The 26,740-nt window shown below is 34.9% G+C and overlaps 3 protein-coding genes across 3 annotated transcripts; 2 read left to right on the top strand and 1 right to left on the bottom strand.

Annotated features, from left to right (window-relative positions):
- Positions 1 to 302: 302 nt before the first annotated feature.
- Positions 303 to 2,923, bottom strand: LOC126716934 (translationally-controlled tumor protein homolog). Its single transcript, XM_050417986.1, has 5 exons — positions 2,756 to 2,923; positions 1,344 to 1,417; positions 1,005 to 1,133; positions 760 to 917; positions 303 to 650 (listed from the first exon to the last, which is right to left on the bottom strand). The coding sequence occupies exons 1-5, from the start codon at positions 2,781 to 2,783 to the stop codon at positions 533 to 535; spliced, it is 507 nt and encodes a 168-aa protein (XP_050273943.1). The 5' UTR covers positions 2,784 to 2,923; the 3' UTR covers positions 303 to 532.
- Positions 2,924 to 7,925: 5,002 nt separating this feature from the next.
- Positions 7,926 to 19,275, top strand: LOC126716933 (E3 ubiquitin-protein ligase RFI2). Its single transcript, XM_050417985.1, has 6 exons — positions 7,926 to 8,575; positions 13,177 to 13,349; positions 16,654 to 16,712; positions 17,353 to 17,378; positions 17,466 to 17,850; positions 18,228 to 19,275. Exons 1-6 carry the CDS (start codon positions 8,389 to 8,391, stop codon positions 18,712 to 18,714), a joined length of 1,317 nt encoding a protein of 438 aa, XP_050273942.1. The 5' UTR covers positions 7,926 to 8,388; the 3' UTR covers positions 18,715 to 19,275.
- Positions 19,276 to 22,712: 3,437 nt separating this feature from the next.
- Positions 22,713 to 23,078, top strand: LOC126719191 (uncharacterized). The gene has a single exon (XM_050421772.1). The coding sequence runs from the start codon at positions 22,713 to 22,715 to the stop codon at positions 23,076 to 23,078; it is 366 nt and encodes a 121-aa protein (XP_050277729.1).
- Positions 23,079 to 26,740: the final 3,662 nt, after the last annotated feature.

Here is a 26,740-nt window from a genome sequence, read left to right as displayed (position 1 = left end):
AAGTATAGTGGTCTTGTGGTCTGGTCTATATGGATATGCTTTTATTGGTCTTCCTCCTTCCCCAGACCAAACCACCACAACCATCTAATAGAGAGTGTATATGGGCAATCTATATGATAGTCAGACTCAGATCATGCCCCTCTCAAGCAAACCACAAATGGGAAACATGATACGTCTGTACGTACATGCATGCGAGCGTGTGTGAAGAGAGAAGGAGAGGGGTAGAATGAACGGCTTAAGGAATAGAATAAATCAATGGGCACAAAAGGCACCATATCGAACACCACATGCACAAAGGCATCTTGAACAAAACACACATTTTATATTTTTATTCCTCAACCGAGATATGTATATAAAACCTCTAACATCACCACCACCAAAAGAACATGTAGCAATAGAACAAAACTCAAAAACCAATACTCTTAGATCGAACTATACCCTTATCTTCCACAGGTTCCAAAGGAAAGAGGAAAATATAAATACTGATAAATAACTTAGAACTAAAACTAAAGGAAGATCACCATGTAAATTTTTAACACTTGATTTCCTTCAGTCCATATGCAAAGTAGATAAAGGTTGGATCAGTTGCGCCTTCCTTGTAGTGGGCAAACACCAAACCACCATCATCATGCATGCTTTCCCCCACAAAACTGCCACAAGAGAAACTCAACTAATCAATATGGTTTACCAGAAAAACGAAAGAGCCATTAGTACAAAAATGAATGCTATCAATGATACAGAACAAAAGCAAGCACATACAATTGGAGGTCACTGAGCTTTGAGAGGAGGAACTTGGTTGCTCCCTCAATGTGCTTCTTAAACAACTCTTGCTTGTCTGCCTCCAATTTGGGTGTCAGATTCTTGATGTACCTCTTCATGAATGTGACAAACTGCTTCTTGTCAAAAGCAGGTTGTTCCTGAAAATAATATGAAACCACTTGTTTTAAATCCTAAGTGAGAAGATTGGTAAGATAATAGCTACTAAAAGAAGTGAGTTTTCTCACCTGAAGCCTAAAGGTGTCAACAATGTCAACAACCTTGACAGCTTGGTCATCAACACCTTCATCCTCACCTCCACCTTCTGCAGAAGGGTTAGCCCCAATGTCTACATCGACTGCTCCTTGAACAACCCACTGCCAGATAGCAAATGATATATGAAAGTTAGATCATTTTATTGCAGTGCATATAATTGTTTTTTTTTTTTCAGAACCACAGGCACAAAACACAAACTAATAGTAGAAGAAGTTCAAGCTCTCAATCTCCTCAGAAGCACAAACACTAATACAATACCAACAATTATGGACAACAACAATCATAGAAGCAACAGATAAGAAAGCTCCAACCTTTCCTTCCACTTCCCACAGCATCCCATTTTCAATTTCCTTGTATGGGAATGAGTCCGAGAGAAGCTCATCACCTGACATTACATCAACAAAAGTTTATTGGCACAAAATTTTGATAGTTCAGAAATAAATTCCCCCCACAATACAAAGGCCCAAATGTTTACAACAATATTATTAAAGTCTAATAGTATTGACGCAAATATCTTAAGAAACCAAAACCACATTAATATTAATTGCATAGGAAAGTTAGCAGCCACATAAAAGAAACTACAACCATATAATCCACAATCCAAATATAAGCCATATAACTTAGCTCACACTCCTGCAATCTTTCTAAAGCAAGAAGCGTAAAGCTCAACTTTGAGAAAAAGCAGCCCATACTTGCTGTAGTTTTCAGGAACTTCTCCTTAGTAAAGTAGCTTGAAACAAACAGTGAATAACCATTATAGATACTCAACAAACTCTAGTACACCACCTATTATCCGAGACTCTGAAAAGCCTTATTTAAAGCAAACTCCCAACATGCACATAGGTTACAAAATCCGGTGCTGAGTAAATTCTAAAAGGAAGAACACAAGCCAAATAATTTTGAACCCAATATGTTGTGTCTCAATTTTATAAAATTAGAAGCTCAACCCAGTTAATCTGATACATCACATATGTATAAAGCCCCAACTAACAAGGAAAAGAAATCAAAATTGCAATTTGCTTCTTGAGAAAACCACTTTAGCCCCCAAATTTTTAACACACTATAAAAAAAAATAAAAATCTGATTAAAAAAATCTAAATCTATTAGTAGATCTGATTGGTTGAATTTCCCAAACCTTAAAACTAACCCCAAAAAAAAAATCTATTTCTATTTGCCGTTTTATTTTCACGTAAAATTCGTTAGTTCCGTTAAATTAGCTCAACAAATTTATATATAAACTAATTGAAGAAGATATTTAAAAAACAAAAACAAAAACAAAAATCCAGGAAACAAATAAAATAAAATAAAAATATGACAGGAGATTGTTTTACTAAAAATATCCTAGAAACCATAAAATAAAATAAAATAAAAAAATAAAAGACTATAATAGAAGAAATAAATTTTTTATTAAAAAAAAACCGCAAATTTCACGTCCAAGCAATCAACAGAGAAAATTTCAATCTTTTTCCGATAAACAACAACACAGAACAGATTATAATCGTAGATATCAAAATTAACACACACACAGAATTCCACGTCGAAACAAGCAAAACATAAAATTCGAATATTTCTACAAAATAAAGAAACTTTAGCTGAAACAAATATAGCCAAAACAAACCCTAGGAACCATCAGAAACAGAAAGATTATAAATTTATAATTGAAAAACAAAAACAAACAAAATTAAATCAAATTTTAGAGAGAGAGAGAGAGAGAGAGATTTACCAGTGAGAAGATCCTGATAAACTAGCATGGTTGTGGTTTTTTGAGCTTAGAGGAATTGAAATTTGAATGAGAATTGAAGAAAAAAGAGAGAGAGGTTTTTGAATTCACAGAGAATTTGAGATCGTGAGAGCGTGAGAGAGTTTCGGAGCTGAGAGGTGGTGCGAGTATTTGCCTATTTATATAGAGTAACATGGGTGAAATTACCGGATTAGGTCCAACTTTTTCTTTTAATTCCAGTGGTATCCTCTATAACTACGGAGATTGAGTAGGAGTAGACCTCAAACACTTCTTGAGACTTCCGTATTTGGAAGAGAAAATATTGTATTTTTAGTTTTTTACTTTCTTTTTAAGAAAAATAAAAATAAAAATCGTATTTTTAGTGTTATTTTAGTTTTTAATTTTTTTTAAAAAAAATTGATGTTATTTCTTCAAAATATTTTTTCTAACAGATTTTATGTGACAAATTGTTACAAAAAAAGTGATTTTAATGATGAGTTCAAATTAGAATTAATAACAACCTATCACATAGATTAAATTACCAAATTAAATCCAACTTGAGATGAGTGTTCGAGAAAATAACTACACTTGGGTCCTCCAATGGTTTCTTCTAAAAAAAATATGTATTTTTACTTTCAATGTGTTGATTTAGTCTTTACTTTTATTTAAATTAATACTTTTAATTTTATTACAGCCGAGTTTTATTAGCGGTATTGATTATCAGTTGTAACACTAAGGCTATTGCATCTTCACAATACATATACTGACATGTGGACTGAAATCATATTTTGAAAATGCAATTTCAATTGAAATTGTGAAATTATGTTTACGGAATGTATAATAAAAAATATGTAACAAGATTTAGCATCTACATGGCTTGTAAACACAACATTATGAGGTACTTAATTCGTAATTAACTCAAAATAAATAAGTCCATATTATGTGTCATGATAAGTTGATTCATTTTGACATAACTCTTTTAATCCATATAATAAATAATAAATATAATTCTTATTTAACATAAATTTAAATGTAATGCATATAATTATTTGTAACTTGAAATCAAACAAAAATTATAAGATCACAAAAAACACAACTTTTGCCATAAGGCCCACAACTTTTCACGTGATTGAGTGATGGAAAAAAAGTGATGATTTTATGTGAAAGTAACAGTCAATGAATCACACCCTACTACATAATGTAGTTGTGATAGTATTTTATATGGTATTAGAATTACACTAAAGCTAAAATTTTAAGGGGGTATATAAAACACATTTTAATTTAATTTTTTCACCAAAATTTATGGGACCGCAATTCGAGTGGGTGGTAAAATACCAAAATAGTTTTTCCTTTTTTAGTTTTTAGTTCCGTCAAAAATAAATAGATATTGCCGTATTGGTTTTGTTGATTTCTTTTGAAATTCTATTCCTCTGTAATGATTAGAGAGTCCGAGTTAAATTTGACCGAGAGATCTGATCAGTAAAAACGGCCAGTAAATCTATCATCTACGTAAATTTGGGCAATTCAGGAAAAGAAAATCTAGATTATTATAGATACAGTGGACAGTACTGCAGATATTATTACGTGTGGAGGGCTATGTTTTCTTTCTATTCCTGGTAAAAGATACAGAGATGGCAAATGGGGTCACCTAGAATGAGAAATAATTGGTTTTTTTTTTTTAATTGAAATGATGATAATGTTATCCCTTTTGTGAAGGTGGGTGGGTGCATGCAGGTGAAGACTTTTTTTTCACACGCTTATGATTTATGAACTTATTACATGTGAAGAGACGCTTCAAGCTTGAGTTATCCTATTAAGAATTATCTCCAGCATCATCAATGTTTGTGTATATCACTATATTATATAAGATGTTTTACAATATTAAAATAAATAAATAAATAAATAAAGTCTTAGAATATTTTATGTGGTGTGGATCTCACTAATTATTCAATACATATATTTAAGCATAAGATCCCTTCTTTCTTTTTCTTTTTCTTTTTTCTTTTTTTTCTTTTTTTTTTTCAGTTAGATAATTGTAATTGTATCATTTTCATTTTGCCAAAAGTTTTATTGGCACCTCTTGAGGTTTCAAACAAAAACATCCAACATTCAATTTTTTTCACCCCTATTATTGATGTATCAACAAAATTTATTAAAGTTTCTAAGAATTATTAAGAACAAAAATCATGAATTATAAGATTGAGTTGAGTTGGAATTGGGAATAATGGATTACTATCAAGAGACTCTTTCAATCAGTTCTGACAGACTAATTATTGAATAATGCAAATTTTATAATTGCTCTAGTGATGAATGCATTTTTTAATGCATTTAAAAAAAAATCGATAGTTTAAGGTGAAAGAATTTAAATGTTAGCTTAATATATTTTCACCATTTTTTTTTTTTAAACCTAACAATAGTGTTTAAGCTTTTATAATTTCCCACATACTAACTTACCAAGAATGAATAATGTCCAAAGAGGAGATTTTGGTCTTGTGTATAACAGATTAATTCTCTATTTGTATTTTCATATATGCATACTAATTGATGATCCTCCTTTTCATATGCTAGATTTTCACTTTTGTATGATTGCATTTGCAGGAAAACTCTTCAGCAGGGTTGACTGACAGGTCGAGGGGAACCAAATCCACCAAGTGTACCAAGAAAGTAGATACTAGTGGAGATGTGTTGACAGTGCAGAGTGGTGGTGATATGGTGGGAAGGACTAAGAATATATTTTTGTCTTTCGGTTTGTATTCCTACAGTCTGTGTTGAATTCCATTCATGTACTTTTTTTTCTAGATACATCCTCATGTACTTTTACTAGGTAATTAACAATAAAAAAATTCCCATTTAATCTTTTTTATTTATACACAATTGAGAGAATAATTAGGTGATCAAAGAGTTCTAAACACCCACCCTAACAATATTCGAGTTTGACATAAAAATTTAATACTAAGGGTGTGTTTGGACTTTAGATACCACTTATTTTGCTGAAAACTGAAAATACTGTAACAAAATAATTTTTAAATGTGTGAATAGTACTGTGTAATCCTGTTCACAGGACTCACTAGAAAAGCAAAAAATCGCTCTTCTCTTCCTACACGAGACCCACAGTGCACGTTCTCAAAAAAAAAAAAAAGCCAAAACCTTTATCATCAGTATCCAAACGGATACTAATTAAGCCTAACTGACAGCTTATATACTTTAAAAATAACATAACTCTTGTCACAACTATCTATGTGATAGACTATGAATGATAGAGAAAAAGTTATATGTCTATGTAAAAATGATACTACTTATTTTGCTGAAAACTGAAAATACTGTAGCAAAATAATTTTTAAATGTGTGAATAGTACTGTGTAATCCCGTTTTAAAGTATTTTTTTAATGAATAAAGTACTTGTGGGTCCCGTAAACAGTGCACGGGATCCACTGGAAAAGCAAAAAAAAACGCTCCTCTTCCTACACGGGACCCACAGTGCACGATCTAAAAAAAAAAAAAAAAACGCCAAAACCTTTATCATCAGTATCCAAACGGATACTAATTAAGCCTAACCGACAGCTTATATACTTTAAAAATAACACAACTCTTGTCACAACTATCTATGTGATAGATTATGAATGATAGAGAAAAAGTTATATGTCTATGTAAAAATAATTTGCAGCTAATCAGTCTGTCACGTAGAATAATTGTTGTAAAAATTATGTTCTGTACTCGAGAATTACCACCTGATAACTTCCTAGAATAATAAGTTATATTCCTATTGCAAAAAGATGAGAGACTCGAAGCCGCTGTAGGGCATGCATGCGTGCAATAATTGATAATTCAACCAAAAGTAGATGAGGGTGAATTACAAAATGGAAAATTCATAACAAGTTGTGCTGAGGCTGAGCATAATAAAATGTTAAATGTTAATCGTAGTACTTGTGGCTGGCTGCAAGTGGAATATCCATTTCAAGTGGATATATTCCTTGTTGAAAGCTCAGTGGGGTAAGAATAAAGGTGATACAACTTTGACCTCTGTGTTGTGACTACCATTATTGACCATCCAATTTAGCCTATATATGCCTATTGATACCCAAGCCAAAGAATGTGACCATCTTCTTCTTTCCCTTTCAATAAAATTTATTATTAAAAAAAAAAAAAAAAAAAAAAACCAGAAAGTTTCAAAAAAAAATTCAAGACACTAATCAATTTTTGGCGTAAATGAGGATTAAATCTCAAATCTTTTATTCAATTATTAGAGACTTTATTAGTTAAGCTAACTAAAACTTATAAAAAAATTAAAAAAGAAAAGAAAAAGGAATGGGTGAGTTCAGTGCAGGGCACAAGCAAAATTTGTCACATTTCTTTAATAGGAGTAGTTTTGACATTAAAAAAAAAAGAAGGTAAAATACACTTACTCTCTTGAATTTTGAGATTGTTGTACTTAGATTCTTATTTTATTTTAACAATTAAATAACTAAACTTCAACTTTATGCAAATGGCCACTTCCCCCCAAACTATCGAAGAATAATAATAATTAAAACTACCCATGGAAGATAAAATTATAAGAATAAATTATATATTGCAAACTACTCAAATAAAAATATTTAAACTTAACAAAAATTAAGGAAGATCAATCACAAACTCACAATATGAAATCAATGTATCACTCATAAATTAAAAGTTTTATAACTCAACTGGTATTTTTTAGTATTTCCAAAGAAAATATTTAGAGTTCAAATCTTCATTAATTCATTGTAACTATCGAATAATAATAATAATAATAATAATAATAATAATAATAATAATAATAATAATAATAATAATAATACCCTCGAAATATAAGGGCCTGGAAATAACACTAAAAAATTTTGGATAGTGGACTGACTTCTTCCTTTCAATTGGGGCAAAGATATATAAATTTAGGCCTTGAATTTTGCACACCCACTTAAGCCCAAAAACCTCACTTCCCGACCCGACCCATAAATGTTGGCTACACCAAACATGACCCACCCGTGACCCGTTCTAACCAAACAATACCAAACCCAACGAGAAAATAAATAAATAAAAAAAATCTTAGCTCAGAGTCTCAGACCAACAAATTCTATAATTAAAAAAAAAAAAAAAAAAAATTTAGTCTTAAGGCAAACCACAACGTCAAGTTCGTCAACTAAAATCCAACCGTACAAAACTCCCCAAAACTCAATCCTAGCCGTCCATCTTAGTATCTTACCACGATTTACAGCGGTTATTACAACCTCTCTAACCATAATCCAACCCACTCCTTCCTAATCCAACGGTCCAACTTCTCTCTCTCTCTCTCTCTCTTACACACAGAAAACACAAAAACAAACAGCGAGAGAGAAAAAGCAAAGAAAACACAGAAAACACAAAGCGAAGAGAGAGAGAGAGAGATTGAGTTTTTTTTTTTTTACAAATCAAATCCCGAACCATTCTCAGCTATCGTCTTATATTTATCGAAGATTTCATACGACGTCGTTTTTTTTCTTCTTTCGGACAAAAAAGGTGGTTTGGGTTCTAAAACGGTGGCGTTTTGTTTGTTTTTGATTTTAGGGTTCTGAAACAAAAAGGATTTGCGTGTGGATTTGTTTGCGTTTTTTTTTTTTTTTCTTAGTTGTTATATATAATTTATGGGACTAGGAAACGACGACGTTTCGGTTGTCGACGACGAAGGCGGTACTGATAGTAGTGTTGGTGGAAATGGAAGCAAAAAAGGTTTCGGTGGCTTCGTCTCGTGCTCGATTTGCCTCGAGGTCGTGGCCGATAATGGCGACAGATCTTGGGCCAAGCTTCAATGTGGGCATCAATTCCATCTCGGTGAGTCACGAATTTTTTATACAGTTTTTTTTTTTTTTTTCGATAATTTCGATTTCGATTTCTATTTCGAATTTTTGTTGATTGTGTTTTTTTTGTGAGATCTGGGTGTGATTTGGGGTTTGGGAAAGAATTAAACTTGAATTTGTGCCTTTTGAGCTGAGATCAGTTGGGGGTGTTTAGCTTTTTTAGGGTGTTTTTTGATTGAGCTAAAGTTGGGGTATGTAAGTGGGTTTAGTAGGAAGCTATTGGTTGAGTTATATATGTAGTGGTTAGATCTTTAATTTGAGAAGTATGTGGTTAATTTTGAGAATTTTGATCTATTCTAGTTTCATTTGAGGGATTAGAATTTTTTTTTTTTAACTATTTGGCATGAAGAGGGATCATTTTTTATAGTGAAGATTTAGGTGCCAATGAGCTGTAGTTGATTTTCAAAACCTTGATCTATTCTAGTTTTTATTGCGGGATTCGGATTTTCTCTATTTGTTATGGAGAGGGTTCAATTTTGGAGTGAAGATTTAGGTACCAATGACTAAGGTGGAAGGTGAGGTTGTGGATTGAATACTAATCGGCTTATTGGGTATGTGTGTAACATACCAATGAAAAAACCATTTGCAGCTTTAGATTTATGAGAGCATAAATTTTAAATATGAAACGGACCCTCTCAATGAAAAAGGTTTATTTCTTCAACTCATTACATGGCAATTGATAAAACCATTCTTGCTGTCCATTATTCGCATGATCTATTTAATGAGCTATGTGAGTTGTTGAAATATTCCATGTGGATGGTTTTATTAGTTGCCATGTAATGGGTTGGAAAGGATTCCTCCAAACCAGTTTGGAGGAAAACCGTGTACTATGTAGTGATTAGATCTCTAATTGGTGAAGTGTGTAGTTGATTTTTAAGAATTTGATCTATTCTAGTTCTATTGAAGGATTAGGATTTTCTCCATTTGTAATGAGGAGGGATCATTTTATAGTGGAGATTTTTCCATGAATTTAAAGGTATATAGAGAGTGTTGTTATTCAAAATCAGGTGGTATTCTTATTCAGTGGAAATGAGATTTTATATGACATCACACCATGTACAAATTTAGATGACAATAGTTGTAGCTCAAATGGTACCTCCTCCCCTTCTAAAGAGTAAGGTGGAAGGTGAGGTTGTGGGTTGAAAAAATGTGTGTGTCTTACCTATAAAAAAGCATATACACATTTAGATCCGTGAAGTGGTGGATGGGTAATCATTTTGTAATGGATTTTGCATTGTTTAAAATTTGAAGTTTTTGTTTAGGTAATGTTATGTATGTAGTGGTTAGATCTTTAATTGGGGAAAAAAATAAAATAAGAAGAAGATGATGGGTGGATTACTGTTTTGGGGAGAAAAGAACCAAGAAATAAAGAAAACAAAAAATAAAAAAGGAAAAAAGAAGAAGAAGAAGAAGAATTAGGGGGTTGTGGGGTTCAGGACATGTTACAGCCACACAATAAAGAGAGAAGAAGTGGGGTGTTGGTTCTTACAAGAGAAGAAAGGGACGGGTGTTATTGGTTTCCAGGTTGCACATTAAAATATTGAGAGAGAGAGAGAGAGAGAGGAAGAAGAAGATGTAAAATATTTATTATTAAAAAAAAAAAAGAGTTCCAAAGGAAGTAGATAAAGGAGAGGGGAGAGGGGAGAGGAGAGAGAGAAATAGGCCTGGTAAAGGCAAAAAGAAGAGATTTGTCTTTGTTGCTTGGTGAAAACATGAGAGCTGTGTTGGACTGTGGAATGATTGCAGTCCCAAATTGGTCTTATAGAATTTGTAAAGTTGGATGGATTGGGTTTAAGTGTATACTGTATAGCAACATACCATAACACTGAATTCTATATATTCAATGGTTTATAACTTTATATCAATAATGTTAAGATCTTATGGCTACAGTTTAGTTTAGTTTTTTTTTTCCCCGAAAAAATATATTTAAAAAAAAAAAGCGCATTTTGAGCTAGCGGTGGAAGGTGAGGTTTTTTGGGTTCAAGACCCATCTAGGATGCATGGACGCGGCAAAATGCCCGCCGTACCTGCGTCCAATGCGGCGATGTGCAAGGGATGCCTCTGCCTGCGCGTCGGTGCCGCATCCAGCTTTTTTTCTTTTCTTTTTTTCGTTTCATGACGCGGGCTGACTCGTGCCGACACAGGCCGATGCACGCTGAATCGGGCTGATTCGCGCCGACTCGGGCCGTATCAATTTGTATCAGCCAAAGCGGCCGAAATTCCAAAAAAAAAAAAGGTGCAAAATCTTCTTCTCTTTCTCTCCCTGTCTTGTTTTCGTGCCTCTACTCAGTCTAGATGTTGCGTAAACTGGTTTAAGAAAACTAAAGAAAGGTAAAAAGAAAAGAAAGGTATGAATTGGTAAGTTGGAGTGACGGAAGAAACGAAGGTTAAGAAGAAAAAATATGTAGAAGTAAAAGGCTGACTTGGTGTAGAGATTTTTTTAAAAGGTGTGGTGTAGATTAAGCTTTGGGAAACGGAAGCCTTGGGGAAATAAAATTTAAAAAAAAAAAAAAAAGGTAAAGTTGATATTCTGTTGAGACCAAATGTGATGTGTTGTTGACTTGTTGGCACTGGAGTGCAGGTGAATGGAGAGAATAAAAAGAAAAAGATTTTAAACTTGTGGGTTGTATTTAATTTATGAACATTATATTTTAATTATTATTTACTATTGTTCTTAAATTTGGTATTTGTTTATATGAAAAAGTATATTTAGCAATATATTAAAAATATAAATAAAAATATTTTTAATAATTTTTTAATCGCCACACCCACACCCACCTTTTTCAAAAATTGTCGAGTCCCGCACCCACACCCGAGTTCCGAAACGCACCCGTGCTTCATAGAGACCCATCAAGCATGTGTGTTTAACTTATCAAAAAAAAAAAAAAAAAAACATGTACACCTAGATATATGAGAAAGTAAATTTTCATTGATTTGGACCTTCTCCATCTCAAGGAAAATGGAGTATTCTGATTCCTTGTTTTAGGTGGTAGATGGGTTGTCATTTGGTTGTGGATTTTTCTTTTAAACTTTTTTTCTTCCATTTTTTTTGTGTGGTAACTTTTGGGTTTCTATTAAATTATTGGTTTTTGAGGATCAGGAGAAGAAGATAGATAGAAGATAAGTAATTTTGTGCTTTAAGTTAAGACCATATGAGGGTTCTGATTCCTTGTTTTACGTGGTAGATGGGTTGTCATTTCGTAGTGAATTTTTCATTTTAACTTTTTTTTCTTCCATTTTTTTTTTTGTGGTAACTTTTGGGTTTCTATTAAATTATTGGTTTTTGAGGATCAGGAAAAGAAGATAGATAGATAGAAGATAAGTAATTTTGTGGTTTAAGTTAAGACCATTTGAGGGTGTTGTTGGATTTGTAATTATTAGTATGATTTGACTTTTTTTTTATAAGTAGTTATGATTTGACATTGGAAATTGACTGTTGTGACATGGTGGGTTTGTTGCAAATGATTTGGTATTGGAGGTTAGAAGAATAAGCTCTCTATGTGTTAGAAGTTTGCAAAAATATTATTCTTATGCTAAGTGCTAAGACAAAAATAACCCCCCCTCCCCCCCCCCCCCCCCCCCCAAAAAAAAGGAGAAAGTATATATATATATATATATATTAATATTATAGGGCGATCCATCAAAGCTCTCCACTTTTGAAGAATTTACATGCACTTGAAAAAAGTTCTTTCTCCAAATTTTAAATAAACTACAAAAATATTGTACAAAGCCAGCTACCTTGTTTTCAAAACAAGGTTATGATTTTCAAATTTTATGTAATCAACAACACTCTGAATATTACTAACTTCTGGAGCAGGGGCATGCTATATCTCTGTTTTCTTCCAGGAAGGGTAGCCTCAGTTACTTATTAAAAAAAAAGAAAAGAAAAAGGAAGGGTAGCCTCAGTTTATCTATATGAGGGAGTATATAAATCTTATATTGTCAATCTTTTTCTTTTTTTATTTTTATTTTTATTTTTACATTGGGATGGTGATAGTGCGGGCTTCTCTTCTTACAATAGTTGTTGCAATGTGTTGTTGCATCTATGCACCATTACGTGCGGAATACTTAGAATCAATTTCAGCACACTTCGTATATTTATTTATTAAAAAGTAAAATTTTATGTGTGGTGTATCTTGTGCAGTGCACCTTGCTTGGTTTAAAACGTATGATGGCTCTTCTTAAACCATGCTAACTGGCCATTTAGAACATGGAGTATTTTCTTTATTGGTGCATTTCCCCATCTAGAAAATGCTTGCAACTTCCAATTTCTCTTCTTTATATTATAAATTAATTGATGCACACTTATTTTGCATTTTCTTTCTTGATGCTCTTCTCAATCTAGCACTTGCTTTCAATTTCCAAATCCCTCCTTTATATTATAAATTAATCAAACACACTTCTTTGAAGGATCTCAATATAGTGATACTTTAATTACATATCGGTATTACTTGTGTTTTGTTTTGTTTGATAATTGCCTTTTGTTGACTGCAAATTTCTAATAAGCGGTAAGTATCGCCTGTATGTTTCCCTTGTCTTATGCTAATGACTATTTTGTGATGATTCTTTTTTCAGATTGCATCGGTTCAGCATTTAATATAAAAGGTGCGATGCAGTGCCCTAATTGTCGGAAGATTGAGAAAGGCCAATGGCTTTATGCTAATGGCTGTCGTACTTTTCCGGAATTAAATATGGATGACTGGACCACCCACGATGAAGATCTTTATGATCTTAGCTACTCAGAAATGGTAAAGAGAACAAATTTCCATTACACATCATCCTGCAGCATATAATTCTGATCCTTTTTTAAATACTAATGTTTTTGTTGTCACCATTTCTTATAAACGATTATGCCTCTATCTGCAGTTCACTTATGCATGTCCATTGTGTGTCATTGACTTTTCAATTCTTTTTAGCACCCTTTTTATGTGGAATTTTTTATTTTAAAAATTAACTAACAATATTGGAACTTGGAGGAGGTAAAACTTAGGTACAATTACTTAGATGCAGTATAAGGTACGGTATATTAGGTTCTCCAATTAAATTCGAACACACGAATGTATTGAATTTAATTGTCCTTAAAAAAGAAAACATTGTTTGTGTTTCATTGATCAATACAACCATTTATTTAAATTTAATTGGTGAACATAATGTAGTGCACCTAAGGAATTGTACCTAAGTTTTGCCGTATTAGAAGAGTGCAAAAAAGGGTGTGCCACATTGTTTGTGAAGGTTTTTAGAAGAAAAGGAACTAATATCCTTAGGGCAAGCCTAACTGGAATTTCCTTGTCAAAACTTTAGCATGAGAGGAAGTGAGCCTTTTCACAATGAAGTAGCAAATGTTCAATCTTTTCATTTGTTTCAAACACAATGAGGAAACATGAAAAGAACTAGTGGTGCTAGTCATTGTATTAGCTTTCTATGGGTCACATTTCAAACTAATGGTTTAATGTTAGTTGGGACATTTAACAAGTATATCGAAGATCGAATCACTTGTTAAATATCCATAGCTGACCCCAAAAATTTGAGACTAAGTATATCTTCGATATACTTGTTAAATCTCTGTTACCACAAAGCCTTAGTCTCAAATTTTTTGGGGTCAGCTATGGATCCTCAATAGATTTGTTGGTGTTGGCCACATGTATTATTTTCCTTTATTGTATCTTATTTGAAGTCATAGTCTCTATTACTTTATTAACTGTCATGTCCTTTTTAACTATTTCTACTAATGTTATTTTGGTCTTCCTCTACCTTTATTAACTGTCATGTCCTTTCTTACCGGTGCGTTAATTGCTCTCCTCTAAACGTAACCCCTTGAAGAAATGAAGACAAAAAGAACTTAATTGTTTAAAGATCAGGAATTTTTGAAGAAAGAACAAGATGTTTCTTGGGTGACTATTTTTTTTCTGATTTATATAATCTTATTACTTATAAAAAAAAAACATGAAAATTTAGCATGATAGAATTACCACAATGGAGACAGAGACAATTCTTTCATTGGTCAAGGAGGAAAACACAAAATATAATTATCAAGAAGGTGAACAGATGAAGCAAAATGCAGTCTTAAATCCAAGGTGCATCGGAAGTTAGGAGGGAAATAAAATAAAATCATTAGCAGAAAGCTGTAGTTTGTAAATTTGAAAATCAGTTGTGCTTAAATTTAATTTAGATTCTACACTTTATATCTCCGCTGAAATGGTAGCAATGAAGATTTGATTTTTCTTTTTCTTTTTTCCTTTTTAATATATAATTCTAGCTTGCATTTTTTAGATGTTAATTTTGTATTCCTTTATTTTCTCTTTCCTTGTGGGTGTTCCTATGCAGAGGAGAGTGATTAATGTACCAGTAACGAAAAAGTTTGTTGATTCAAGTCAAGGAAACGAAAAAAGGTAGAGGAAGACCTAAAATAACATTAGTATAAGTGGTTGAAAATTACATGTAAATTAAGGAGGTAACAGAGAGTATGCTTTTAGATAGGATAGATTAGCAAAAAAGAAATACATATAGCCAACCTTGATCTATTTGTTAAGGATTCATAGCTGACCTAAAACTTTTGGGCCTACAGCTTGGTTGTTCTTGTTGTGGTTGTTCCTGTGTCTTCTGCCCGTGTACCATGGCTGCACCCTTTATGCTCTTTTAATTGAATTACAACTATCTATCATTATTTATTATACAAGTGTAATAATTTATTCAAGAGAGGAGATGGTTCAAAATTGACTACAAAATAATTACAAATCTCATGCTCATAATATATTAAAAATCTAAAAAAGATGAGAGCATGCTGCCCAAAACAGTCATCCACTCGTTGGGACTGCAACATCAACTGGTTAATTACATGATTAGACTGTTAATACCATAAAAAGTTCTAAGATTTCTCTCTCCAAGTCATCCACACCACAGATGAGGGAGTAGCCTTCCAAACCTTAATTTTCTATGGAGATGGAATTTTCCTTGCCAGCATTCATACAACTGAATCTGAACACTATTTTTGTTGTGACCCAAAAACCCCAAAGAGAGTAAACACATTTGACCACATCCCTTGCCACTGAACAATGCAGAAGTAGTTGATCTCCAAACTCCTTGTTACTCTTGCATTTGCAATACCAGTATGACTTTATGAGTCAACATTGCAGTCCATAGACTCCTGGAAAATTAGCTTCTATAGATCCTCTGATATAGAATATCATAGTACAAGTGGACTTCAATATTTTCTCCTTTTTATTTTTATTTTTTTATGAGAGAACATTTTCACTCTTAGTGGAAGTATTTTTGGAACATTTCAAGGAGAACTATGATGCAAAAAATTTTTGGCATCCCAATCTTTAAGGTGAGCTTTATGAATGCTGATGATACTAGATGTTGATTTAAGCTTCCAGGAGAGTTGACAAATCCTTCATGTCCCAATTTTTAAAATGCTGATGCATGGTCCTTTACAAGTCTTGATGGAGGATGCAACTGAGCAGTCAAGTAAATGAGCCTTTCTCTTGTCCTTCAAACAGGACTCATGATTCATGAAAGTCAGTTTAGCATCCTTTATACGGTATTCGTAATTCTTAGGCTAATTCATGCATAATTCTTCTTCTGTGAAGTTGGACACTTAGAAAATGTTTTCCCATTAGCAGGTTCAAAAGCTGTTTAGAATCTGCAATGTCCTCCAGGAGGTAGTTATTTATTCCAAAAAAAAAAAATATATATATATATATATATATATATTCCTCCAGGAGTTAGTTGAAAGTATTCAAGAGACTGCTAATGATGCAACCATGGCCAGATTGGAAATTAAAATCAACATCTTAGATAATGTTGTTTGATGGATTATATTTTAAAGCACGCTAGCTGTTGATGTCTTTTAGATAACTTTGGATATATTTCAACATGCGACTTTTTCTTGATTTCATTGTTAGCACCATGACATTTTTGACTGGTCATTAATGAAGTAAAGCTCTTCTGTATGGGGATAATTGATGTAGAGATAGATGTACCAGAAGTATTGTTTCATTCTATTATGCTATCCAATTTTGTTTCATTTGGTTTTCTAAATGCTTTTTGCAGTCGTTCGGGATTCACTGGTGTCCATTTGGTAGCTTAACGCGTCTTCCTTCATCATTTGAGTAAGCATGATCCCATAATTAGATCTTCAATATTTCTTCAATATATATGCTGAAATTTTGATTGTCTCCACCTGCTCCCATTAGAATGTCTGCTTGTTTCGCATGAATATGACTGCTTTTACAATTGAAAACTCCTCAGAGAAAGATAAAGGTGCAAAGCATATGAGGAAATAGTTTCACAATCTGGTGGAGTACCAATAAAAATAAAAATAAAAATCTGGTGTAAGGATAAAGGACGAGGAAGAGGTGCAATCACTATCAATACGTTATGATAAAAGGGAGTTTGTCTATCGGCAAATATTCCTAAACTGTCCCTTTTGCCTGTGTTTTGATAGTGTTTTCACCTCTTCCTCTTTGTTTTGAAAATTTTTAAATGTAAAGTTTATTTATTGATTGTTTATCAAGAAAAAAAAGTTTTGAAATTGTTTAAATGTAAAGTCTTGAGCTGAAGAATTGCTACATTTTTTATTTATCAAGAAAAGCTGTTTGTTGTGTGCTTTCTTATAGATTCTGTTGAATTAGTTTTTTTTTCCCTGACTCGGTTTCTTTTCTTGTATTTGATGGCATTTCTTCTTTTCTTATTGTTAATTCTCCTCTTCTTTTTTTCATTTTTTTTTTTAATTTTTACCATTTGTTTCAGGGAAGGGGAATTTTCGTCAAGTGCATGTAAGATTTTGCCCCCCTTTACCACAGTTATGTTTAACGTTTATGTCTAGAAGAGCATTTTGACTGAATGATGATGTCATCATGTAGATCATGATCTACTGGGGCAACATGCTATCTTTGCCGAACAGACAGCTGTATCATCTACTCATCCATGCCCATATATTGCTTACTTTGGACCAATCCATCCCTCATCCTCAAATTCCAATGGTAATGTTCCAGAGGCTGCTAGCTTAAATAATCACTGGGGCCCATCAGTACCTAGTGAGATGCCCACTTCCTATGCTTTTCCTGCCATGGATCCTCATTATCACAGTTGGGAGCACCATTCCTCTCCCTTCCCTACGTCCAGCAGCCGTATTGCTGCACCTGATCGGCCTTCTGTTCTGCCTGGCACTCAAAGGTCGGCAAGGACCAGCTCTGATATACCAAGATCAGGATCTTTTATGCATCCATCATTCCTTGTTGGTCACAGGTATGCATCAATCAATTTGGCAAATGCTGTTGATAGCATACCTTCTTCAGTAATTACCTGTTACATGTCATAGTGTCAACTTATCAAATGTCACTTGTACAAAAAAAAAAAAAAAAAATTATTAAATGTGGCATGTTTGTTACAGCTCATTTACTATGGTAAGTGAATTAAATATATATATATATATATATATAAATATATATATTTTCTTTCCTTCTGGTCAAAAGTTGTTTAGAAACTTAATGAATGGCATCAATGATGGATTGCCTGAGATTCTTAGGCTTAGCAATCATCAGTCAAATAGCATATTTGGTTGAAAACAGTAAAGAAATTAAAATAATTACTTCATTGACAGTGGAGACACTTCTTTTCTGCAGTTCTGGTGGTAGACCAGGGAGTTCAGTGGGTTCTTCAATGATTCCTCCTTACCCTGGCAGTAATGCTCGAGCCCGTGATAGAGTCCAAGCTCTTCAGGCATACTATCAGCAACAGCAGCCAAGCAATTCAACATCCATGCGCACACCCATCATTTCTGGAAGCCGAAGATCCAGCAATCATAGAGGCATGGCTCAAGTGGGACCAGTGGCCTCATCATCTGACCAAACTGGTGCCTTTTATATTGTCCCACCAGGTTCATCAGGTCGTAACTATCAAGAAGCAGAAAATCCTCTGTCAAGTCAGTTCCATTCGTGGGAAAGAGATCAAAGAGATCACTTGCCGTCATTCTCATTGAACCAGGTTGACAGAGAGTCAGGTTGGGGGTCATATCACCAAGCTGCTAGTGGGTCAGATTCCAGTATCAGATCCAGCAGCTTCCGTCAAAGGCATGGATCCGAGAGGACATCTGCACAAAATCGGTCATAAATTTTATTCCTTGTCCTTTTCCGGTGAAGCAAACTACCACTACTATGCTGAAACCAAAATTTATGTATGCTTGAGAAAAATGATATATCATGCTTGGAGTTTGTCAGATCTTGGCAGATTCAAAAAAAAAAAAAAAAAAAACTGTGGAGTGGCCACCCAAAAGGTGCTTTTTGGCCGGCCACATGGTGGTGTGATGGACTTTGGCTTCCTCTAGTTTCTTTGCCTTTTGAGGATATAAAATAAGATCACATGCTAGGTGGAAACAATAGGATTTGGGCAGTAGTCCTGCCATTTTCATATCAACTTGAGTGACCCACAATCTTAGACTCTTGAGAAGCCCCATGGTATATTGGACCAACTGCTTTTCAGGGTTACTGTTTAGTGGGTCTGTCTATTTATGTCCAAAAACATTCCCTTCTCTCCTTTGCAAACACTTGTGGATTTTTATGAGCAAAGGAAACGTGTATAAAAATCAGTTTGTGCTCAAACAATATATGGGATATCCATTAATTGGCCCAACTTTGTATTGGTGTTGGTCTTATAAAATGAGCTTTTACGTTAGTATGCTAAAGAGTAGAATGTTATGGGCACATCTACCACCTGCTTATTGTTCCCGGATTTTTAAGACCCCTTATTTGGGCTTGTCTACAAAAAAAGAATTGGAATTTTGTCACAGATTCTGCCCACAAAGTTGTGCGAGGACTGTGAAAATTTTTTTTTTCTTCAACAGAGTAGGGGGAGCCCTCCCTGCCAATTTTTACTGGTTTTTGTTATTGAATTTTATACCCAGAGAATTAGGGGATTTATCATATTGGTCTTTGGGCTCCATGCATGGGATTTGTCAGACTTGTGCTTGTGATTTAAAAACTGGCTTTGACAAATTCATAGAATGGCATGTGTCCCATACTTGATTCATGACAATTGCCTCAATTATTCATGACCAAAACCTAATAGTGTGATATCAATCACATCTTAAAGCAATGGGTCTAAGAGTTAAGGGTGTGCATTCAAGTCACAAAGACACAAATCTGACCTAGCTCTACCTGACTTGACACTTCGGATTGATTTTTCATGGAGTGATGAGTTTGGTTGACTCTAAAATTTTTTATGAAGGTCTGGGTAGGTAGATTGAGTTTGGATTGGTAAATTTTTAATCCAAATAACCTGAACCCACCTATGTTATTAATAATTTGAATATATATATTTGCTGGAAATGTATAAATTTGTTTGTTTGAGATGTTTTGTTATTTTAAATTTTAGTTTTAATAAAGTTGGAAAATCATTCACAAATGTTTAAATTGTAATCAATTATCGAATAATGAATTTGAAAAGTTGAATGATTAAACCTCATAAAATGGCCACAACTCGATAGTCCGACCCAAATCCATCCTTCGGGTTGAGTTGCTTTTTAGAGCCATCACAGGGTTGGGTAGGATTTGGGTATTGTGGGTTTTCATACTTAATATATTTGTTAATATAGTCAAGTATACTCGTTCGGCCTTGCTTATAATAGCCCAACATATTTCTTCACATTTCTTTGTATATGCCTTTGGTTTAAATTACCTACACATGGGATAATCTTTTTCTCATTTATTTGATCTTTATAAACTTGTTACGCATCTTCTTATGACATTGCTCGCCATATCATTATCATAAATTTAATGTTGAGTATATTTACTTGGATATTGGCAAATTTATTTTCATTTAATCTAGATAAATATGTTTGTTTAGCCTTGCTAAAACATATTTCTTTATCTCACTTTCATATACCTTATAGCCTAATACATCTTCTTTCACTTATTTCATAGCTTTATATTATTTATACATGAGAAAATTATTATTTTCATTAATTCATTATTTTTATCACTCATTATATTATGTTTTTTCTTAGGAGAATATGAAACGGTAATAACCAACGAATCCATTGGCGTGAGTACTAGACTTTGACTACCAAAAAAAAAAGAACTCAGGCCTAACACCTTCTAATTTATCAAAACACAACGCATGTCACAAACACAAAATAACCCATGTTTTCCTTTAGCTAAATCTACATCAAAATAATTTTTTTTCTTTGTTATTGTTCTAGATTAACTTAATTAGATACCCACTCCTAAGGCCATGCTTCTAAAAAATTGCTTTCAAGTGTGTCTTGCATGACCCACGCTTTCAGGCATTAGTTAAAGTTTGATTTTTGAATGATATCAGGTGATATGGTACTTAAAAAATAAAATTAAAAAATTTAAGAAGGCATACTCCAAACTAAAGTGAAATCAATATGATAATTTAACAAATTATGCTTTATCAACATGACAGAAAAATGAAGTAGGTCTAATGTTAAAAAAATACATTTCTTTTTGTAATTTCCACGAAGTACTTTATGAGAAGACATAATTAACTCATAACCACTCATGTTGGGCGAAGTGGTACCTCTCCTTACCATGAGGGCTTGGGGTATTCATAGGCTCACTAGTTTGAGACCGCCGGGTAAGTTTGGGATTGAGTTTAGGTATTAGGATTTAAATAAATAAATAATCGTATCAATCACATTCACTGTTTGCATTACCTACTATGTCATCAAATGGGTGCCACAGCAACCCACTATATAAACACCATAGGTCCATATAACTTCTCCTATATAAACCCACATATGCCTTTGAATCCTAAGGTTGATCAGTGCAGCTTCTACAGAAGTTTCAGTAGTTTGTTTATGACTGCTATCCTCTACAAGTTCAACCACTTTTTGACTCGATTCATCAACACATCCCACTAGAGCTTCCTCAGGTTCAACAACTTCAACTTCAGCAATTGCAGCTTCACTTCCAATGTCCTACCAACCTTTTTTTTGTTTTTTTTTTTTTTTTTGAGAGAGAGAGAATGTCATGATTCATTAAAAAAATGGAAAAGCTAACACATTAATTTATAATAGAAAATTAAAGGGAAAAAAAAATGTAGGATGCAAGATGCAAAGATTGTCAATTGGAAACAGGGAGGTTAAAAGTAAGTGGAAGCCAGAGGAGGTTTTTCCAACTCTATCAGAAACAGTGTGTTGTGTAGCTTGACTGGGGCTTTTCATATTCTGTGCTGAATTCTTCTTGAATTAGTTGTAATGCTGGGTAATTTGCCGTGTTGTAGAGGTTGAGCTGTTTTTTGCTAGCTCCACATAACTCATAACTGTGTTTTGCTATTCATTGTACATGTTTTTTTGTTTGAAATAAAATATGCTCATTCATCTTAAACAATAAATTACTTGTTATAAAGTTAATGTGTAATATTTGCATGATTTTTCTTGGTAGATAAATTCCTATCGGGTCCGGTTAATGGATGCCCTTAGGTTATTTATTAAAGGATTATTTCAAAAAAAATTTAATACCATTTTCATGGGAATATAATAAGCTGTTAAAAACATCAATTTTTTTTTTCTTTTTTCATAAAAAATTCTAAAAAATGTTTCTTAAAGTAATGCCCTTAGAGCCTACGTTAACTTTTCTCATTCATACTTTCTACTATACATAACTTCTTGGGGATTACAAAAAAGGTAAGATGATTTCACATTTTGTAACGATCTTTTTTATTTATTTATACCTTGATTATTGTTTATCATCAAACAAAAACACCAATTAGTGTTTAGGCAAAAATGCAAAACTGACCCTCTAACTTTCACCATTTTTCATTTCAGTCCTTTAACTTTCAATTTTGTCAATTCAGTCCTCTAACTTTTAATTTTTGTCAATACAGGATTCCGTTACAACTTAGTTAGTGGCTGCCATTAGAACTCCTAAAACAACGCCGTTTTGCATTTTTTTTTTTTATAAATTCATAATTAAAAGAAAATAAGAAAAATCTGAAAAAATAAATAAATAAAATAAAATTAAGGGGAACGTTTTTCCCCTGAATCAAAACAAAACAAAGAAACATTTCCGGGCTCCTCAATCTACCACACCAACTCCTACAAATCCCTCCGCTCTTCAATCGACAAAGTTGCCAAAAAACTCGAGACCATGAAAACCGAAACCCCAAATTCCTCGTCCTCCTCCTCCGTCGCAAAATTCAAAATCAGCAACAAGAAATCCAAGAACAAGAAGATCGATCGCGTCGAGACGAGTCTCAAGGAATCCAGCCGCGACCTTTCTCTCTTCAAGTTCAAGTCCAATGCGGTGGTTGCACTTGTTCTCTTCATCGTTTTTGGGCTCCTCAACTCCTTGTTTGACGGCAAGGTTCTGGCCAAATTACCGTTCAAGCCCTTCGGGATTGTCATGAAGATGAGCGATAGAGGATTACACGGCGACGATGTCACCGATTGTTCGATGCCATTTTTGTTTCAAGGGGAGGGGAACGGCGTCGTCGTTCCACCTTATGTTTTTTGATTTTTTTTTCCTAGATTTTTCTTATTTTCCTTTAATTCCGAATTTTTAAAAAAAAAAAAATATATATATATATATATATATATACAAAACGGTGTCATTTTAGGAGTTCTAACGGCAGCCACTAATTGAGTTGTAACAGAGCCATGTATTGACAAAAATTGAAAGTTAGAGGACTGAATTGACAAAACTGAAAGTTAGAGGACTGAAATGAAAAACGGTAAAAGTTAGAGAGTCAGTTTTGCATTTTTGCCTAGTTTTTATGTAAGTGGGATTAGAACTTAGGTCCTTCATTCAAAAACAATAAACTTTACTAATCAATATCAATATATATATATATATATATATATTGTAAGGGCACGATTTGTTTAAAGGCCCAAGATTGACGTTGGGCTCACATGCAAAGGGCCCCAACAATATGATTTGTAGAGAGTGGGCTTGAAAGGCATGACCTTGGGCACAGGTGAACGGTTTGATCATGGCGTCTATGGAAATTCTTGTACGGGCGGGTCTGGCTTGACTAGCTAGGCCCTCCATTCGTGAGGGTTCCAGGATCCCCCCCTCGGACGCTGTCCCCCTCCCTTTTATACTCATGTTTATTTTCCTCTTTAGAGTCCACGTGTAAGTTTCCCTTTTCTGGGGTGCAGACCTGCCCTGTCAACCCATACCCAGTATGGTTTGGGGTCGTTGGGAAAGTTAAAGGGTATGGTTTAAAGTATGGACTTGTTAGATACAGGGCTTGGTATTATGATGTTGGTAGCTTTTTCCCTTACCCTGCCCCTGAACTTAGTTTCCCCTTTTCTTCAGGCATTTCGTGAGGTGCCGAGCAAGGGGTCGTCCTCGGCAATGGCTCTCCTTGGCTTGGGCCCTAAGCTCTGGGCCCCCATGTAGAGTGGGACTGGGCCGCGAATTCACTAGCCCCACAATAGCCCCTCAAAATCCTGCTGCCCGACTTTTAGTTGGGGATGAGGATTTTGATAATGCTGGGCCCACATCACAACTAACTCAGATTATGTACTTTTTGGTGTTTGGGCTTTTCCATTTGCATAAGAGATGCACTGGATTAAGAGGCATTACTTTAGTCTTTAGTCACGCGGTGCCCTTTGATGTTCCAGTGTTCGAGATGCGCCTTCACGAGAATCCTTTAATCTTATGGTTGCAGGTGGCGTTGGGAATTGAGCCGAAACCATTTTGTCTGTAGCGTTCCTTGGAACTCTGCGTGAATTAAATGCCACCTCCTTGTCTTTTAAATAAATAGGATAGGAGGTTGCTCCACTTACACACAAATCCTTCAGTTTCCTCCCAAACCATAATCCTTCAGCCATAATCACAGCTTCCATACCCGGTGTTATCCACCCTTAGTATAATATGTTTGAGGCGCGGGTTGGGGTGAAGGAACTCCCTCCGCCACAGAGGCGCCGGGTCCTTCCGAGACTCAAGGTAGCGTGGTCTGGGCAAGGGAGGCACAGATTCAAGAAAATACTCCGTCTTGACAAAGGGGGAAATGGTGTTTCTCCTTCTTTTAGTCAAAATCCGAAGCAGGTACTGGTCGCACCAGATTCTTGGTGCATCAGAAGTAAAGTTTTCCACCATCAGCGCCGTCTGCCTTGTCGCAGGCAAAGTTTTGTGTAGGCTCCTCAACTTCCGGTTCCCGGCACCTTTTCTTCAACGGTGTGGGCCTCAAGTTGGGTTCCCTACACCTTTTCTTCAGCTGCGCTAGCCTGAAGCTGGGCTCTCTACACCTTTTCTTCAATGGTGCAGGCCCCACGTTGGGTTCTTTTGCTGCCTGAGTTATGGGCATGTAAAAGTGTTGATGAATGGTTTTCCTTGAACAAAGTCTTGAAGCAGCAGCCAACCTCTCCTCTGTACTACCTCCTCGGCTTTATCTTATTCTCTTGTATCTTTCTTTTCGATTATGTAGTTAGCTTTAATATAAGCTGATTCCAGCTTTTCATTGTACGCTGTACTATTTCTTTGTTTTAATAAAAGGGGAATTTATTTACTTGTTTTGAATATTTTTCTTTTTTGCAACACTACTTTGTGAATGGGTGTGCTCCATGTGTGTTTTTCTTCAATGATACTTAGAGCAGGAAACCTTGAAACATAATCCAACTAATTCTAATTTACCGACATTACCAGGCATAATAACGATAATTCACAGTAAATTAAACTTAGAAAACTAACTGAGATAACAGCTGAATATTATGTAATAAGTGCAAGGAGACCGTCCGAGAACGATAAACTCTAAATAATTCATCCGAGGGGGTAACCGAGCAGTAAGGGACTCCGATTGTGTTTTTGGTAACATACTGCTCTATATTACATCAATCCCTTTGGTACTGAGGATCCGAGAGCAGACTTGAGAATCCATGCAGTTTAGGAATTAACCCAATTGTTAATGGAGAGTTCTCCTCGGATAGATTCTAAGGTCCATGTAATGTAGTTTTTCTTTTAAGTACCTGGCTTCCCCATAGACTTGAGTCCGAGGACCATGCAAGGTCTTGGTTCTGCCCAAAACTTGTGATTTTTCTTTTGAGTACTTGGTTTCCCCATAGGCTTGAGTCCGAGGACCATGCAAGGCCTTGGTTCTGTCCAAAACTTGTGATTTTTCTTTTGAGTAGTTGGTTTCCCCATAGGCTTGAGTCCGAGGACCATGCAAGGCCTTGGTTCTGTCCAAAACTTGTATTTTTTCTTGTAAGTAGTTGGTTTCCCCAGAGGCTTGAGTCCGAGGACCATGCAAGGCCTTGGTTCTGTCCAAAACTTGTATTTTTTCTTGTAAGTAGTTGGTTTCCCCAGAAGCTTGAGTCCGAGGACCATGCAAGGCCTTGGTTCTGTCCAAAACTTGTATTTTTTTTCTTGTAAGTAGTTGGTTTCCCTAGAGGCTTGAGTCCGAGGACCATGCAAGGCCTTGGTTCTGTCCAAAACTTGTATTTTTTCTTGTAAGTAGTTGGTTTCCCCAGAGGCTTGAGTCCGAGGACCATGCAAGGCCTTGGTTCTGTCCAAAACTTGTATTTTTTTTTCTTGTAAGTAGTTGGTTTCCCCATAAGCTTGAGTCCGAGGACCATGCAAGGCCTTGGTTCTGCCCAAAACTTGTAGTCGTTCATTTATTTATTTATTTTCCGAAGGTTAGCTCCTCGAAAAAGGTGGGGGGAGCTAGCTTGATGTTTGAAACCCCTAGAACTGCCCATGCCATTGGCACTGCGAGGCGTAGCCCCTAGTGGAAATCTATGTCGGAGCAACAACAGCACGTCGCTGGAAATGGAGGAAACTTCACAGACGTCGCTGGAAATGTAGGAACCTTCACAGACATTTGCTTGACAGAGGCTCAACTCCACCGCCACCTGCGCCAATGCGCAAGCCTTTCCCACAGACGACGCCAATTATAAGGGCACGATTTGTTTAAAGGCCCAAGATTGACGTTGGGCTCACATGCAAAGGGCCCCAACAATATGATTTGTAGAGAGTGGGCTTGAAAGGCATGACCTTGGGCACAGGTGAACGGTTTGATCGTGGCGTCTATGGAAATTCTTGTACGGGCGGGTCTGGCTTGACTAGCTAGGCCCTCCATTCGTGAGGGTTCCAGGATCCCCCCCTCGGACGCTGTCCCCCTCCCTTTTATTCTCATGTTTGTTTTCCTCTTTAGAGTCCACGTGTAAGTTTCCTTT

Source organism: Quercus robur, chromosome 3 (genome assembly GCF_932294415.1).
Source record: "Quercus robur chromosome 3, dhQueRobu3.1, whole genome shotgun sequence".
In the NCBI taxonomy this organism is placed as follows: domain Eukaryota; kingdom Viridiplantae; phylum Streptophyta; class Magnoliopsida; order Fagales; family Fagaceae; genus Quercus; species Quercus robur.
The sequence above is the reverse complement of the archived record's forward strand: the minus strand, read 5'-3'. Positions and strand labels throughout refer to the sequence as shown.

Bases quoted from the DNA above. Each gene is read 5' to 3' on its own strand.
- LOC126716934 (XM_050417986.1), bottom strand. From the start codon at position 2,783: ATGCTAGTTTATCAGGATCTTCTCACTG. The intron at 1,418-2,755 runs GTAAATCTCTCT...ATGTAATGTCAG, and splicing joins TTATCAGGATCTTCTCACTG to GTGATGAGCTTCTCTCGGAC. The intron at 1,134-1,343 runs GTTGGAGCTTTC...GCTATCTGGCAG, and splicing joins TGTGGGAAGTGGAAGGAAAG to TGGGTTGTTCAAGGAGCAGT.
- LOC126716933 (XM_050417985.1), top strand. From the start codon at position 8,389: ATGGGACTAGGAAACGACGACGTTTCGGTTGTCGACGACGAAGGCGGT. The intron at 8,576-13,176 runs GTGAGTCACGAA...TTCTTTTTTCAG, and splicing joins TGGGCATCAATTCCATCTCG to ATTGCATCGGTTCAGCATTT. The intron at 17,851-18,227 runs GTATGCATCAAT...TCTTTTCTGCAG, and splicing joins TCATTCCTTGTTGGTCACAG to TTCTGGTGGTAGACCAGGGA.
- LOC126719191 (XM_050421772.1), top strand. From the start codon at position 22,713: ATGAAAACCGAAACCCCAAATTCCTCGTCCTCCTCCTCCGTCGCAAAA.